This window comes from Salvelinus fontinalis, chromosome 19 (assembly GCF_029448725.1).
Source record: "Salvelinus fontinalis isolate EN_2023a chromosome 19, ASM2944872v1, whole genome shotgun sequence".
Classification (NCBI taxonomy): Eukaryota; Metazoa; Chordata; class Actinopteri; order Salmoniformes; family Salmonidae; genus Salvelinus; species Salvelinus fontinalis.
This window is the reverse complement of record NC_074683.1, coordinates 38,709,244-38,723,567: the sequence shown is the minus strand read 5'-3', so window position 1 is coordinate 38,723,567 and position 14,324 is coordinate 38,709,244. Positions and strand designations below refer to the sequence as shown.

Genomic DNA, 14,324 nt, shown 5'->3' with positions numbered 1-14,324 from the left:
CATCTAGGTAGCTAACGTTATTAACTAGCTCGGTTTGTTAACTTTACCTAACTAGGTTGTTAGCTATGCTAGCTAACGTTAGGTAGCAAGTAGGAAAATATCCTAACGTTAGCTAACTATTTGTTTTGCTAACTAGTATGTACCTATTTATGCAAAGTTCATTGTTCTGTGTAGTTAGCTAATTATTTGCTAAACAAATACTAACTTGCTCAGCTAACTCGTAATCTACATTTGCTCAAGTGTGCATGTTTTCTTGTATTTAGTTTAGCTAGTTAGCTATGCAATTCAGATTTAATCATAACGTTAGCTATATAGCTAGCTAATAGCTATGTTTTTACGAGAGACACATTTAATTCAATGTTATGTGGAGACACTGTACTGTATTACCCTCCGTTTGGAACTGGTGACGTTTCTGTCGCTCAAATGACATTGTGACTACAGTACAGTCAGTGTCCATATCCTGCATTTGCATGTAACGGAAAACTTCAGTCTGACGCTGCATCCCGTGCGCTTGAATTGACAGTAGCCACAGGTATGGGAAAGCATACAGTCTAAATTCTAAACCTGCCTGTGCTAAGCCAAAAATGTCCCTTACATCATTGGTTCAAAAACACATTTAAGATATAGTCATATGCCACAGAGGTGTATCTTGACATTTCCAATCTCACCCATGATTTCTTAGAACATCTTCCTAATGTTTTAGTCATGTATGCATGTTTGTTTGAAACTTTTTTTTACACTTGTAGACTATTTTCTTTACCATATGAACACATTCTTAATCAGTTGCCTGAATTGTGCATGTTCATGTTCTTGCTAGCAACAGTCAAACTATAGAGTCAGAGGAGCTGTAAATGCTTATTTCAATCTGTACCCATGGTCTTTTCTTGTCTTGTTTGCATATTCAGGGCAGTCTCAGTGATTACTGTGCATAATGTAAGACTCATGGTTTCCCTTGCTTTCTCCCTCTCCCATCAGCTGATGTTCTCAAGGACCAGAGTCACGTGATGTATGAGGGCAAACACATCCACTTCTCGGAGGTGGACAATAAGCCATTGTGCTCATACAGCCCAAAGCTCTGCAAGCAGCGCAGACTCAATGGATATGCCTTCTGTATCCGTCATGTCCTGGAGGATAAGACCGCTCCCTTCAAGCAATGTGAATATGTGGCCAAGTACAACAGCCAACGATGCACCAACCCCATCCCCAAGTCTGAGGACCGCAGGTGGGTGTGGCGTTCCAGTAGAAGCTGTCCTCGCCACAGAAGACGTCAGGTCTTTGTGATTGATTTATCTGTCATAGTTGTGAAACATCATGTTAAAGGTGTGTTTGTTCCACAGATACTGTAACAGCCACCTCCAAGTCCTTGGGTTTATCCCCAAGAAGGAGCGGAAGAAGAAACACGATGCATTGGAGGAGATGCGCTCAAGACCTCACCTGGAGTCAGTGGCTCTTAACATAACTGTGCCCTCGCTAGCTCTGAAGGCCTCCAATGGCCTGGACGAGCTGCCACCCTCTCCACCCTGCACCCGTCTGCTAGCCCTCCCAGATGGGGAGCTCCTGGACCCTTTTGCCTTCTACGAGGAGGACACTGATGGGGAAGAGGGCCCTCCTCGGAAGGGCTCCACCGTCAGGAAGAAACTACACAGTCGACTGGTGCTCAGCCAGAAACTCCAGCTCCCCCATCACGACAATGCCCTCCTCCAACCACCCCCAGAGCACTTTAGCCCCTCTCCTGTTACCTGTGTGCACCGCTCTTCGCCCCTCCGTCCTCATCTTCCCCATCAGCGGCAGACAGGACTCCTCCAGCCCACCCAGCACTCCACTATGCCTTCGTTTGTCCTCCCAGGACAGCAGCAGACAGGACTCCTCCAGCCCTGCACCATGCCCTCGTTTGTCCTCCCAGGACAGCAGCAGACAGGACTCCCCCAGCCTTCTACCATGCCCTCGTTTGTCCTCCCAGGACAGCAGCAGACAGGACTCCCCCAGCCCTCCACCATGCCCTCGTTTGTCCTCCCTGGACAGCAGCAGACAGGACTCCCCCAGCCCTCTACCATGCCCTCGTTTGTCCTCCCAGGACAGCAGCAGACAGGACTCCCCCAGCCCTGCACAATGCCCTCGTTTGTTCTCCCTGGACAGCTGCAGACAGGACTCCTCCAGCCCTCCACCATGCCCTCGTTTGTCCTCCCAGGACAGCTACAGGGTTTATCATGTAAGCTAGCTCCACCTCAGATTCCCGTCTTTCTGCCTGTCGGACTGCCCCCCAACACAGCTCCTAGTCCGCTGCAGTCCTCCTGTCCCCCCCTCGGCAGGAAAGCTCTGTTCACTGCCACGCACTTGCCATCCAGTAGCTGGGACAGCACTCAGCGTCATGTGGTGGCCATGCGCCCGGCTGCCTTCTCACCTCCCCTTGCCTGCATGGCAAAGTTACAGCATCTGGTGCAGCTCTGCACCCAAAGACATCAGGAGCACGGAGACCTCTTCCATCATCTAGGTACCTCTCCTCCCTATTCACATGACATACTGTATTTGGCTTATTAGTTGAATGTCGTATTGGGTCTGTGTAAAACGAGATAAAGATCATTTGACATTATACTGCTGAGACTAGCTGTACTAACAGGTTATCTTCTTTCAGGGTTGGACTGGTCTGAAGACAGTTCAGAGGATGATGAAGTAGAGGCAGAGAGAGTTCCACCCTATCACAATGCCTGGAGACTACAGGAAGGACACCAGCAGGATGTGTAAGTTTCTTACGTACATAGTTAGACTATCGTGAAATCAAACATGGATTTGTTTTTGACTTGTTTATTTATTTTTTAATTCCAGCTCAGATCAAGATGCTGGCAGCTCGCGGAGAACGCGGCTGGCTCGGCTGTGCTCATACCTCCAGGAGAAATACAAGCACCTGTGCAGGCAGGAGAGGGCTACCATGCGCCAGAAGAAATACCACTATGCCTTCCGCAAAGCCCTGCTGCACGCTGCCAGTAAAGACCCCGACTGTGCTGGCCAGTTGATTCAGAAGTTGCGCAAGGTCTCCCAGACCTCAAGGTAAACTAAATACTCAACACTGTGCACAACACTCCCATTTATGAAATTGAGCCTGACTAACCTTATTAGTCTCCTCCAATACCATGTCAATGGGAAAATGTTTAAAAAAAAAATGTTTTAATGACTTAGATACTAAAACTGTTCTTGGTTGTGATGTGAGTACATCCTCATTTGAGCACAGTTCTTTATTTAAATTGTATTTGTGCGTTTTTTTTCTTTTCTATGTGTATTGTATAGCAGGTTCCTGCTTAACTTACATTATTCAGATCATGCCATAGTTGAGATCTAATTTCACCAGAACCATTTAAAAGTGTCTAGTAAATTGACTGTCTGAATTTGCTATTGGCTAAAGAGGTAATTGTAGGACCCCTGCCACTAAATGAGATGATGAGCTATAGCTGTTTGTGGGAGAGTGCTAGTGGGGAAGAGAGGTAAGCAGGGATAGACCAGCAAAGATTATTTTATTCTTGGTCTTAATCTTTTTAGTCCTTGTTTTTACAATTTTAACTCTTTGCCATTTTTAAGCCTTTTTTTTTGTATTTATATATTTATAAAAATTTGGAAGAAACCTTTCCAGTTCTTTTAGTAAAACCCTTTTTTACATGACGGGCATCGGCCAGCCCTCTCACACTGGTCATGTGGTCAGTAATGATAGTTGTGAAGAGCTGAGAGAGTGTTGACATGGTTGTGTCCTGAGCGTGGGCCTATCTGTCTCTCTGCTCAGTGCGCCAGGGCAGCAGGAGACGGGAATCTGCACTGGAAGCACCAAGGGCCAGGCATGTAGCAGCCGAGCTCTACCCTTCACCCGACACTGCTTCCAGCGTATCCTTTTCACCAACCTCTTACATGGCACACTGGACTGTTGGGACCAAACTGTCATTATTGCAGAATATGGCTTTATAACTTGTCCTAATAGAACTTAACAGACTCAAAGTATGGCTTCTGTTTTTGAGACATGACAGTTGTCCTCTTTTCCTCTGGAGTGCTTCCTTCACGGTGTTTCTGTAGACATTCTGTTGAATCGCTCCCAGCAGCTCTTCTCCAGTTGCACAGCCAAATTTGCCGATGGACAACAGTGCTCCATTCCTGTGTTTGACATCACGCATCAGACACCGCTCTGTGAAGAGCATGCCAAAAAGATGGTCAGTACATTGGGAGTACCATTGTTATACATATGCCACATTATCTGCTCTGTAATACTATATTTACGGACACGTGTTTTTTCCTATAGGACAATTTCCTGCGTGGAGACGGTAACCGAAGAGTGCAGCACCACCAGCAGCAGCAGCGAAAGCCGCGTAAGAAGACCAAACCGCCTGCACTCACCAAGAAACACAAGAAGAAGAGGAGGAGAGGGCCGTGGCGGCCCCAGAAGCCCATCCCGCCGGCGCTGCCCCAGGGGAACCTGGGAATGCCTTCCTCTTCCAGCCTGACCATGCCCACCCAGGCCAACATCAGGTCTGCCCCAGAACCATCTGGTCTCTCACTGGGTCTGAAATGGCACCCTAGTCCCTATATAGTGCACTACTTTAGACCAAAGCCCTATGGAACCCTAGTCCCTATATAGTGCACTACTTTTGATTATACGGTAGTGCACTATATAGGTTTAGGCTACTACAATGATACTAGAATTTTCCCTGTACCGATCACGAGGTTGCTACAATCTAACCTATGAATTCAAGTTTACAACGTGGGTGCACACAGGACAGAGAGACAAATTTGAGTAATCAAGGTGAAAGTGACACAATTTCAATACCGCCTTGCACGCTCTTGCCTGCATCTAGCTGATCTAGGGTGTAGTCATTAGTCCAACAATTCTAAACATGTGTTTCTAATGGACAAATTCAGGTATGTTTATCCCCGTTCTGTTTGTGAAACGTTTTTCAACAGAATCGCCAGAATGAATGCACCACTGATCACCTGCAAACACAGTTCACATTCATAGCAGCCACGTACAAACAGCATGATCACTTTGCTCATTGTATACTCCTCCTCACTTCTACGCACTCTCATCTCACCTTTTCCCTTCGCTTGTGGACTTAAGAGCACAACTGTCTGTGACCAGGCGAGGAAAAAAACTTTCCAAGCCAAACCTTCATAACATTAACTGCTACACGCAGCCTACATCGTTTTCACCATATTAGCTAACGTCATAGTCAAATCAAATGAAATGTTATTTGACGCTAACACACGCGTCAAATACAACAGATGTACAACCGTGAAATGCTTACTTAAAAGCCCTTAACTAAAAATGCAGTTAAGAAAATAATTACTAAATAAAGTGAAAAATAAAATAACAATAACAAGGCTATATACAGGGAGTACCGGTACCGAGTCAATGTGCGGGGGTACAGGTTAGTGAAGGTAATTGAGGTAATATGTACATGTAGGTCGAGTTAAAGTGACTATGCATAGATAATTAACAGAGAGTAGCAGCAGTGTTTAAAAAAAGGGAAGGTGGGTCAATGCAAATAGTCCGGGTAGCCATTTGATTAGCTGTTCAGCAGTCTTATGGCTTGGGGGTAAAAGCTGTTCAGAAGGCTTTTGGTCTATTTTTTGGTCTAGAGTTTAAAATATAAAAAAATCCCTCTTGTTGCACATGTAGAAATGAGGTAAACAGATTTAAGTTTCCCTGCATTAAAGTCACTGGCCACTAGGAGTGCCGCCTCTGGATGAGCATTTTCCTGTTTGCTTATGTCCTTATACAGCTCATTGAGTGCTGTCTTAGTGCATCGGTTTGTGGTGGTAAATAGACAGCTATGAAAAATATAGATAAACTCTCTTGGGAAATAGTGTGGTCTACAGCTTATCATGAAATGCTCTACCTCAGGTGAGCAAAACCTTGAGACCAGCTGTTATTGACAAATAGACACAGACCTTCACGCCTTGTCTTACCAGAGGCAGCTGTTCTGTCTTGCCGACGCACGAAAAACCAGCCAGCTGTATATGTTGTTCAGCCACGACTCTGTGAAACATAAGATAATACTGTTTTTAATGTCCTGCTGGTAGGATAGATTTGAACGGTGCTTATCCAGTTTATTCTCCAATGATTGCACGTTGGCCAATAAGACGGATGGTAGAGGCAGGTTACCCACTCGCCAACAAATTCTCATAAGGCACCCGGACCTGCGTCCCTTGTATCTGCGTCTTCTCTTCACGAGAATGACAGGGATTTGGGCCTGGTCAGGTATCTGGAGTAAATAATTTGCGTCAGACTCGTTAAAGAAAATGAGATTATTTACAAAATAAGTTACAAATAAAGCGAAAAAACACTAAATAGCACAATTGGTAAGGAGCCTGTAAAACATCAGCCATCTCCTCCAGCGCTATTAACATAGTTCTAGTAACTAACGTGTTAGTTAACCCGCTACAATCATGCAGTACAGTGTACAGTGAGCAGTTTAGCAATTACACTGGCGGGCCCCGTTGGCAATACATTTAATAAAACCAAAAGCTTACCTTTACTTGAAAGAGTTCCAGTGTTGGATAGCCATGGCCAACTAGCTAACATAGCATCCCTCTCTGTTTGAGCTGAGTGTTAGTTGGCCAAAACTAGCTAGCTGTGAAAGTGAAAAAAAAAATACAAAATATAGCTAGCTCTCTCTCCTTCATTTTGAAAAATATTTTTTTCCAAAATTGTTAAACTATCTTTCACTTGAGTCAACTACTCACCACATTTTATACACTGCAGTCCTAGCTAGCTGTATCTTATGCTTTCAGTACTAGATTCATTCTCTGATCTTTTCATTGGGTGGACAACATGTCAGTTCATGCTGCAAGAGCTCAGAAAGACTGGAGGACATCCTCTGGAAGTTATCGTAATTACTGTGTAAGGTTATGGAAGGGGGTGAGAACCATGAGTCTCCTAGGTTTTGTATTGAAGTCGATGTACCCAGAGGAGGACGGAAACTAGCTGTCCTCCGGCTACACCATGGTGCTACCCTAGAGGGTGTTGGGCTACTGTAAACCTTTGCAAAACAGTGTTTTAATAAATTATTTGGTGACGTGATTATATTTATTATAGTCTAAAAAGGATAATTTTTAACATTTAATTTTACATTTTTCTGAAGGATGGTCCTCCCCTTCCTCTGAGGAACCTCCACTGCTATGAACATATTGTTCCAGACACTAGGAGTGTGTGTTGCGCATGAACAGTCCTTATGTACTTGCTGATTTTTTATTTTTTATTTTTTCTCCCTCGATGGCAGGAGTCCCTCGACGCCTGAACTGAGCACCGATGAACTTCCCGATGACATCACCAATGACATGTCAGACATTCCAAACGACCTCGAGCTGAACCAGGAGGATTTCTCGGACGTGTTACCCAGGCTCCCCGATGACCTTCAGGACTTTGACTTGTTTGAAGGTACTTTTATTATTATTTATTTTTTGCTCGTTGTTGTCATGGATTTCACCACTCTAGGGCCTATTCATAATGTTATTCTATTCTTCTAGTTGTAACTGTCCAGATAAGCTGTCACAGCAAGACTTTCCAAATAGGGGTCATTTTAGCTTGTGTGTGTGTGTGAGACATCAGCTATTTTTATCTTTACAAAAAATAGTTTTATTTGAACAGGTTTGTCTGAATATTATTGAATAAGCTGAAGGCTTAAGTATTTACTCAAACATTTCTTCCTGCTCTCTGAGAAAGGTGGATGGTTGGTAGATTCCTACGGTGTGGGTAAGAGATATTGTGTATATCCTCAGGTAAGAATGGGGAGCTGCTTCCCACCACAGAGGAGGCTGAGGAGCTGGTACGAGCACTGCAGGCTGGGCTGATGGGCTCCTACCCAGACTCCCTGGTGTGCCTGACCTCCATGGCGGAGCTGGCGCAGGCAGATGGAGTGGACCACCGGGCCATGGCAGCAGTGTTCACTGGGCCAGGGGTCCAGCCGGGGGGGATGGGGGACCTGCTCAACGGCCGCATCCCCGTAGGGAACTTCTCTGAGCTGGAGGACAACCTGCTGCACTCTGCTGGTGGCCACTTCTCCCCCTCGGTGTCACCTCAGCAGCCCACTGCCCAGGGCCAGACTCCTCCCTCGGGACCCAGCCTCACCACCTCCACCCGCACAGTCCCCCGGACACACCCGCCCCACATCTTGGCCAAGCCAGAGGCGCCCACATCGTCTCCGCAGGGCAGCCATTACTGCAGCGAGCATGTATCATCCTCCTACAACGACCACATGTCCTCTCCCCACGCCAACTCCTTTCAGACGGACTCTCCTCTCCTGCTGGAGGTACCAATTACCCCACGCTCCTCCTGGAACAACCTCCCCCTGCCCCTCACTGACCCCACACAGTTCGGCAACCTCATCAGACCAGAGGGCCACCTCGTATCCACCTCTCTGTCTACTCCCCCCTCCTCCCACTCTGTGAGCCTACAGCCCATGGCTGCCCTCTCAGCGTTGCCCCAGAGCGGCTTGACGGGCTTGACTGCGTTCCCCGCCCCCTCGCCACCACACGACCTCTTGATTTCCACCCTTCCCAAGCAGCAGCTCCCTCAGTTCAGTGCTGCCTTCGGCCACCAGCTGGCCTCCCACAGTGGCATCCCGAAGGACGTGCAGCCCAGTCACAGCTCCACAGCACCCCCCACTGGCTTCTCCATAGCTAGTGCCACCGCTGCAAGTGCCAACAGTGCAACGCCCCCCTTTCCACACAGTAACTAGAGCAAGCCGTGCACAGTACAATGGCTGTTGGTCAAACCGTGGACTCTAGAAACGTATTCACCCAGTGTCCATTCATTTCCCTTCTGCTTCAAGTGTGCAATGTGGTAACGGACCTAACGCCTCACTATTCTATTGGAATTTGCACAACCTCAGATATTCCTTAACTGTGTAATGATTTCTTGGTAATATAGCCAGTTGGCCACCTGAAAGGGTCCAGTGGTTTGACGTAAACGCAGCTCCAGAGTTTCGCCAGCAGGGGGCAGAGGTGTGTGTGTGGAGGGAGGTGGTTCAGTAGAAACATCAAATGTTATTTGTCACATGCCTGGTAAACAACAACAGTAGACTAACAGTGAAATGCTTGCTTACGAGTTCTTTTCCAACAATGCAGAGTACAAGATACAATAGAAATAGTGACACGAGGAATACATGGATTGATGTGGGGGAACATTGGAGAACGGCCCTTAGAAGGAGAGATTATTTATATCATAGTGACAACAACAGTGCTAGAGAATACGGTGACAAAGCGTCAATCAGTGGTCAATTTAAAAAATATATATAATAATAATAATATTGCCAGTTTAGTCGTGTCTAACATCCATCAGCAACACTCCCCTGCGTATTATTTGGACAGTGAAGCTAAAACTTTTAATTTGGCTCTATACTCCCAACATTTTGGATTTGAGATTAAATTAGAAACAAACGCACTTCATGTATCTAGGCTCCCAATTGAATGTGTCATAAGTATTTGGACTAATTCACTTGTGTATTAAAGTAGTCAAGTTTAGTATTTGGTACCAGTTTCCTAGCACACATCAAGCTTGTGACTCTACACTCTTGTTGGCTGCATTTAGTTTGTTTTGTTGATGTTTCAGATTATGTTGTGCCCCCATAGAAATGAAAGTAAATAATGTATCGTCACTTATTTTAAATAAAAATGTAATGTTTCTAAACACTTCTACAATAATGTGGATGCTACCATGGTTACGGATAATCATGAATGAGTCGGGAGCGAGAAAGTTCGAGGCACAAAGTTCATACTCCCAAGACATGATAACCCCTCTCCATGACGAATAACGTGATGTTAGCATCTTATATCATATCCACAAGACATGATAACCCCTCTCCATGACCAATAACGGGATGTTAGCATCTTATATCATATCCACAAGACATGATAACCCCTCTCCATGACCAATAACGGGATGTTAGCATCTTATATCATATCCACAAGACATGATAACCCCTCTCCATGACCAATAACGGGATGTTAGCATCTTATATCATATCCACAAGACATAACCCCTCTCCATTACCAATAATGGGATGTTAGCATTTTTTTGGGGGGGGGGTATGATATTTATGCCTCTAACTTTCTCACTCATTATTCATGATTAACTGTAATCTTGGCAGCCTCCACATTTAATGTAGACATGTTCAGAAACACAAGTGACTCCAAAATGACACTGCATTATTTACCATTTAGTTTTAATGGGGCACAAAATAACTTTAAAATGCATCCAACAAGTTTGTAGAGTCACAAGCTTGATGTAATCATTGCATGCTAGGTTACACCTTTTGACTACTTTAATACACAAGGGAATTTTTCCAGATACTTATGAGGGGCACTAGATACATGAAGTGATTTCATTTCTAAACGGTAAAACGGATGTGTATGAAAATATCCTCAAATAAAAGGTGACATTCTGTTGCCTCCTATGAAACAGTTGATCTCAAATCCAAAATGCTGGAGTATAGAGCCAAATTAAACGTTTTCGCTTCACTGTCCAAATAAATACGTAGGGTAGTATATCCTGCCTTGCTATGGTCATTGCATGGGTTCATCTGTTCCATTCACCCTTTTGAAAGAGATTCTAAGGCAGGTCCTTGTATGCGGGTGACCCGTTGTGAAGCAACAGAGGAAATTGCTCTGTCATCTTACCATGATGTAGTCCTGTCCTCCTCCACTTAACAGAGAATTTGGCCAAACCACTTTTAAACAGCGTAAAAAAAAAATATATATATATATATATATATATATATAGTGTATATATTTGCTCTATTATTGGGTCACTCAGAAACATAAAATATCTTTTGACCTCAACATTGTGGGACTCCTTATGGGTGACCTATTAGCCACTTGAAGGTAAATTGTGTTAATTTAAGCAATAAACACATTGGCGCACACACTCTTGTCACAGTATTGTATTGGTCTCCACTTTATGTATCTTCACTATGTAATCCAAACCGATGTGGACCAGATATGTTTGGGCCTGTGTAACTCTCTGTGACATAAACCGTTTGTTCTAAATCAAGTCTGAACTGTCTGAGTAGAGAGCGACTGCAACTGACCATTGAACAGGATGCTTCTCTTAGGTCATACTGAGTAGTTATTGCAAGGGTGATGGCCAAATCCATGGGCTCGGGTGTTCACAACTCTCCATGGTGCTCTCTGGTCTTGCTATATAATGCCATTTTAAAAGGACATTCATGGATATGGTCCCTTCTACAATAGAAACTACTTAGGAACCTGGGGGGGGGGGGGGTGAGTGATAACTACACTGAGTATACCAAACATTAGGACACCTTCCAAATATTGAGTTGCCCCCCCCCTTTAATCCTCAGAATGACCTCAGTTTGTCGGGCCATGGACTCTACAAGGTGTCAAGCGTTCCACAGGGATGCTGGCCCTTGTTTGATGCCTCCCATAGTTGTCAAGTTGGCTGGATGTCCTTTCGATGGTGGACCATTCTTGAAAATCCCGCAACCTGTCTCCACCCCTTCGTCGACACTGATTTGAAGTTGATTTAACAAGTGACATCATTAAGGGATCATAGCTTTCACCTGGCCAGTCTGTCATGGAAAGAGCAGGTGTTCTTAATGTTTTGTCCACTCTGTACCTCCCCCCAGTAAAGGACCAGAAAGTCATCTTTCACTAGTCTAGCAGTGTATATGCATACGTAGAATGGGTATATGGACATGTGAAATGATGCCCCCTTGTTTTAGCATCTTATCTGTTTGTGTGGTAGTGTGACACCATTGGTGTAAACTGGTGCAATGAGCATTTCTGAGGTATAGATAGCACTGTCTGTTGTACTAAATAAATCTTCTCAGGTGCATTAAGGTTAATGAAGCATGGGTCTCAATGTTAACTGTTAAGGAATGAGGATGGAATTAACCGGACAACTCTGCCCTGTCTGGTTTTAAACTCTATAGTAGTAAATCATGGGTTTGGTATATTTCTTTTTTTTTTTAGAAATGGAAAGATTACTCATTGTTAAGTATTAGATATATTTATAGGGTAGAGGTCTCTACAGTTTAGGTTTTATTGTGAGTTAATGAGTGGCAATGGATTGAGAAATGAAGTCAAATAGTCTTTTGCGATGTGCTTGATGGAAACTGTTTGTGGAACACCCCTTGTTTTAATGGCTATCAAAACTCTTGTAAGTTCTCTTCAAAGTGAAATGATCACTGTTTGTGTACATTGTCATTTAGCTAACCGAACTGGCAAAATGTCTAATGTAAGACAGTATTTCTGATAGCTATTAAACTCCGGCAAGTAGTTGCTGCTGAAAGACTGGGGTTGCATGGCGAGACAACTTTACATCTGAGTGCAAGGCCACAACATTTCTCCCTTATTGGGATTAGCAGATCTCTTGGTAGCAGTAAATCCAGGCATAGCATTATTTTTTCTCAGAAGTATATATATATATATATATATATATACTTCTGCACATAACAGCACCCATATTAATTTTGGATTTAGAACACACAGCTGACCTGCTCTAAACAGCACTGTGGGAGGCCAGATGCTCCCAGTAAGCATCTTGCCTTTTGTCATGATACGAAAAACTAACAGCTGCCATTAACTGCACACACACACACTGCTTAGAACCGAGCAGGCCCCACTTCCAACTGTGAGAAGGCCTAGTTATTTCAAGGAGACAGACATTAACCAGAGCAGATGCTTCAAGTTTCAGTTTCTTTTTTGCTTGACCACAGCATTGTTCCTAGATGTACAGCCCCTAGGAATTAGGTGGGCTGGAATGTTTTCTTGAATTTGCGCAAGCAAGGCGATACTGCTGTATTCACAAAGCATGAGATTAGATTCATTGCAGTTAAGACTCCTCACCAACCATATAGAACAAACTAAGCAGGGCTCTGTAGGCACTTGTAACTGCTTGAAATCTGAGAGATGGCTGACAAATTCCTATACTCATTGAATGTACTGTATTACTGTTTTTAAAGATGATAGGATGAGCTAATAATAATCTAGTCACCTTTTGTTATCGGTCCTTGTATAATTTGTCTAAGGTATTTTTTTGTATACAAAGGTTTACATTTTTATGTATATTTTTCTTGTGTACAAATTATGTAATATGTGTATAAACACTGTATGGAATGTGTATATAGTGTGATAAAATGTGATCTTTTGTTTTTGGATGTATAAATAAAACTTGCTGTGAGGTATTTGCTGTCATGAGTTGTCGGTTTTTATTTATAGATCCACAATTCTTACAGTAATACACGTACGTAAATGGTACGTTTTGAGGGAATAAATCAAGTCAGAATACAGTGTATCTGTAGACACGCCCTCCGCCACACCTTTATTTCTTATCTCCACCCCGAAAAAAAAATAGCATGCTGTTCTCGTGCTTAAATCCAAGGTCAGAATAGAGAAAAGTGCATAAAAAGCGAATAATTCCACCACCTTGAGAGGAAATCATGAATTAAGGTCTTCTAGCAAACCTGCCAGTACAAGTGTAAAAAGTTTTATTTTCCCCCCAATAGAAATAACAGCATTCTCCAGGCTCTGTAATTTAGAAATGGATAAGAGCTATGTAAATTAGTAATCCGTTTTCAGAAAGGGATTGTAAATACACATAGCAAGTTTTCCTTATGATCCCTGGAGATGAAAGTGAAGCCAGCCATGCGGAAGCAAACTGAAAATCATATACATTTGAAATGTATTGGGACCCCATTTCCACAGTGAAATAGAATAGCTATGCCCTCAATTTGTGTTTATGAAATTTTGACAACCAAGCTATAGGTTTCTGTAGGTCTGAACCTGCCAAGTTGGTGTATACGTCATAGCATGTTCAATATTCTAGGCTTTTCTACGTTTTATTTGACAATGTGTATCATGATAAATATTAGCAACTATCGGAAGCCATCGTCAGTAATACTCACATTAATAACTGTCACTTTAGTGTTAGTTTTGTTCAATTTGTAGCTTACATTTAGCATAATTTAATTCCATTCCGTTTACCTTTCCTATGTCACGTCCGTGTAAATTGTTCCTGAGGGTCGTTAGTGGATGTGGGCTAACGTGTTTTAAATTCGGGACATGTCCTATAAATCTACCATCTAATCATTATGGCACTCAGACCAAACGGTTAAACCTGGAGCATGATTAGTGAGAATTAGGGCACCCCCATTGTACACGATTTTCCCCATTTTCCAAATATTTCATGGATTGAACTTGAATATGACAACTTTATTTTATTTAACCAGGTTGAGAACAAGGATTTTAGGATGAATCAAACCACTGTTTTTCATTCATATATTTGTGCGCGTAAAGGTTCTCCAAACCTGTTTGTGATTCATACATACTTT

At 43.5% G+C, this 14,324-nt stretch overlaps 1 protein-coding gene across 9 annotated transcripts in view; it reads left to right on the top strand.

Moving 5' to 3' along the window:
- The window catches only part of LOC129816700 (INO80 complex subunit D-like), a 32,747-nt gene extending 19,569 nt beyond the window's left edge, over positions 1–13,178 (top strand). For all 9 annotated transcript variants that reach the window (XM_055871495.1, XM_055871497.1, XM_055871490.1 and 6 more), the window contains 9 exons: positions 976–1,222; positions 1,338–2,491; positions 2,633–2,738; positions 2,824–3,045; positions 3,770–3,867; positions 4,054–4,187; positions 4,277–4,503; positions 7,254–7,411; positions 7,753–13,178. In XM_055871495.1, coding sequence (XP_055727470.1) covers positions 1,005–1,222; positions 1,338–2,491; positions 2,633–2,738; positions 2,824–3,045; positions 3,770–3,867; positions 4,054–4,187; positions 4,277–4,503; positions 7,254–7,411; positions 7,753–8,711 — 3,276 coding nt within the window. In that variant the 5' untranslated portion in view covers positions 976–1,004 and the 3' untranslated portion in view covers positions 8,712–13,178. The remainder of the gene's footprint in view (positions 1–975; positions 1,223–1,337; positions 2,492–2,632; positions 2,739–2,823; positions 3,046–3,769; positions 3,868–4,053; positions 4,188–4,276; positions 4,504–7,253; positions 7,412–7,752) is intronic.
- The last annotated feature ends 1,146 nt before the right edge of the window (positions 13,179–14,324 follow it).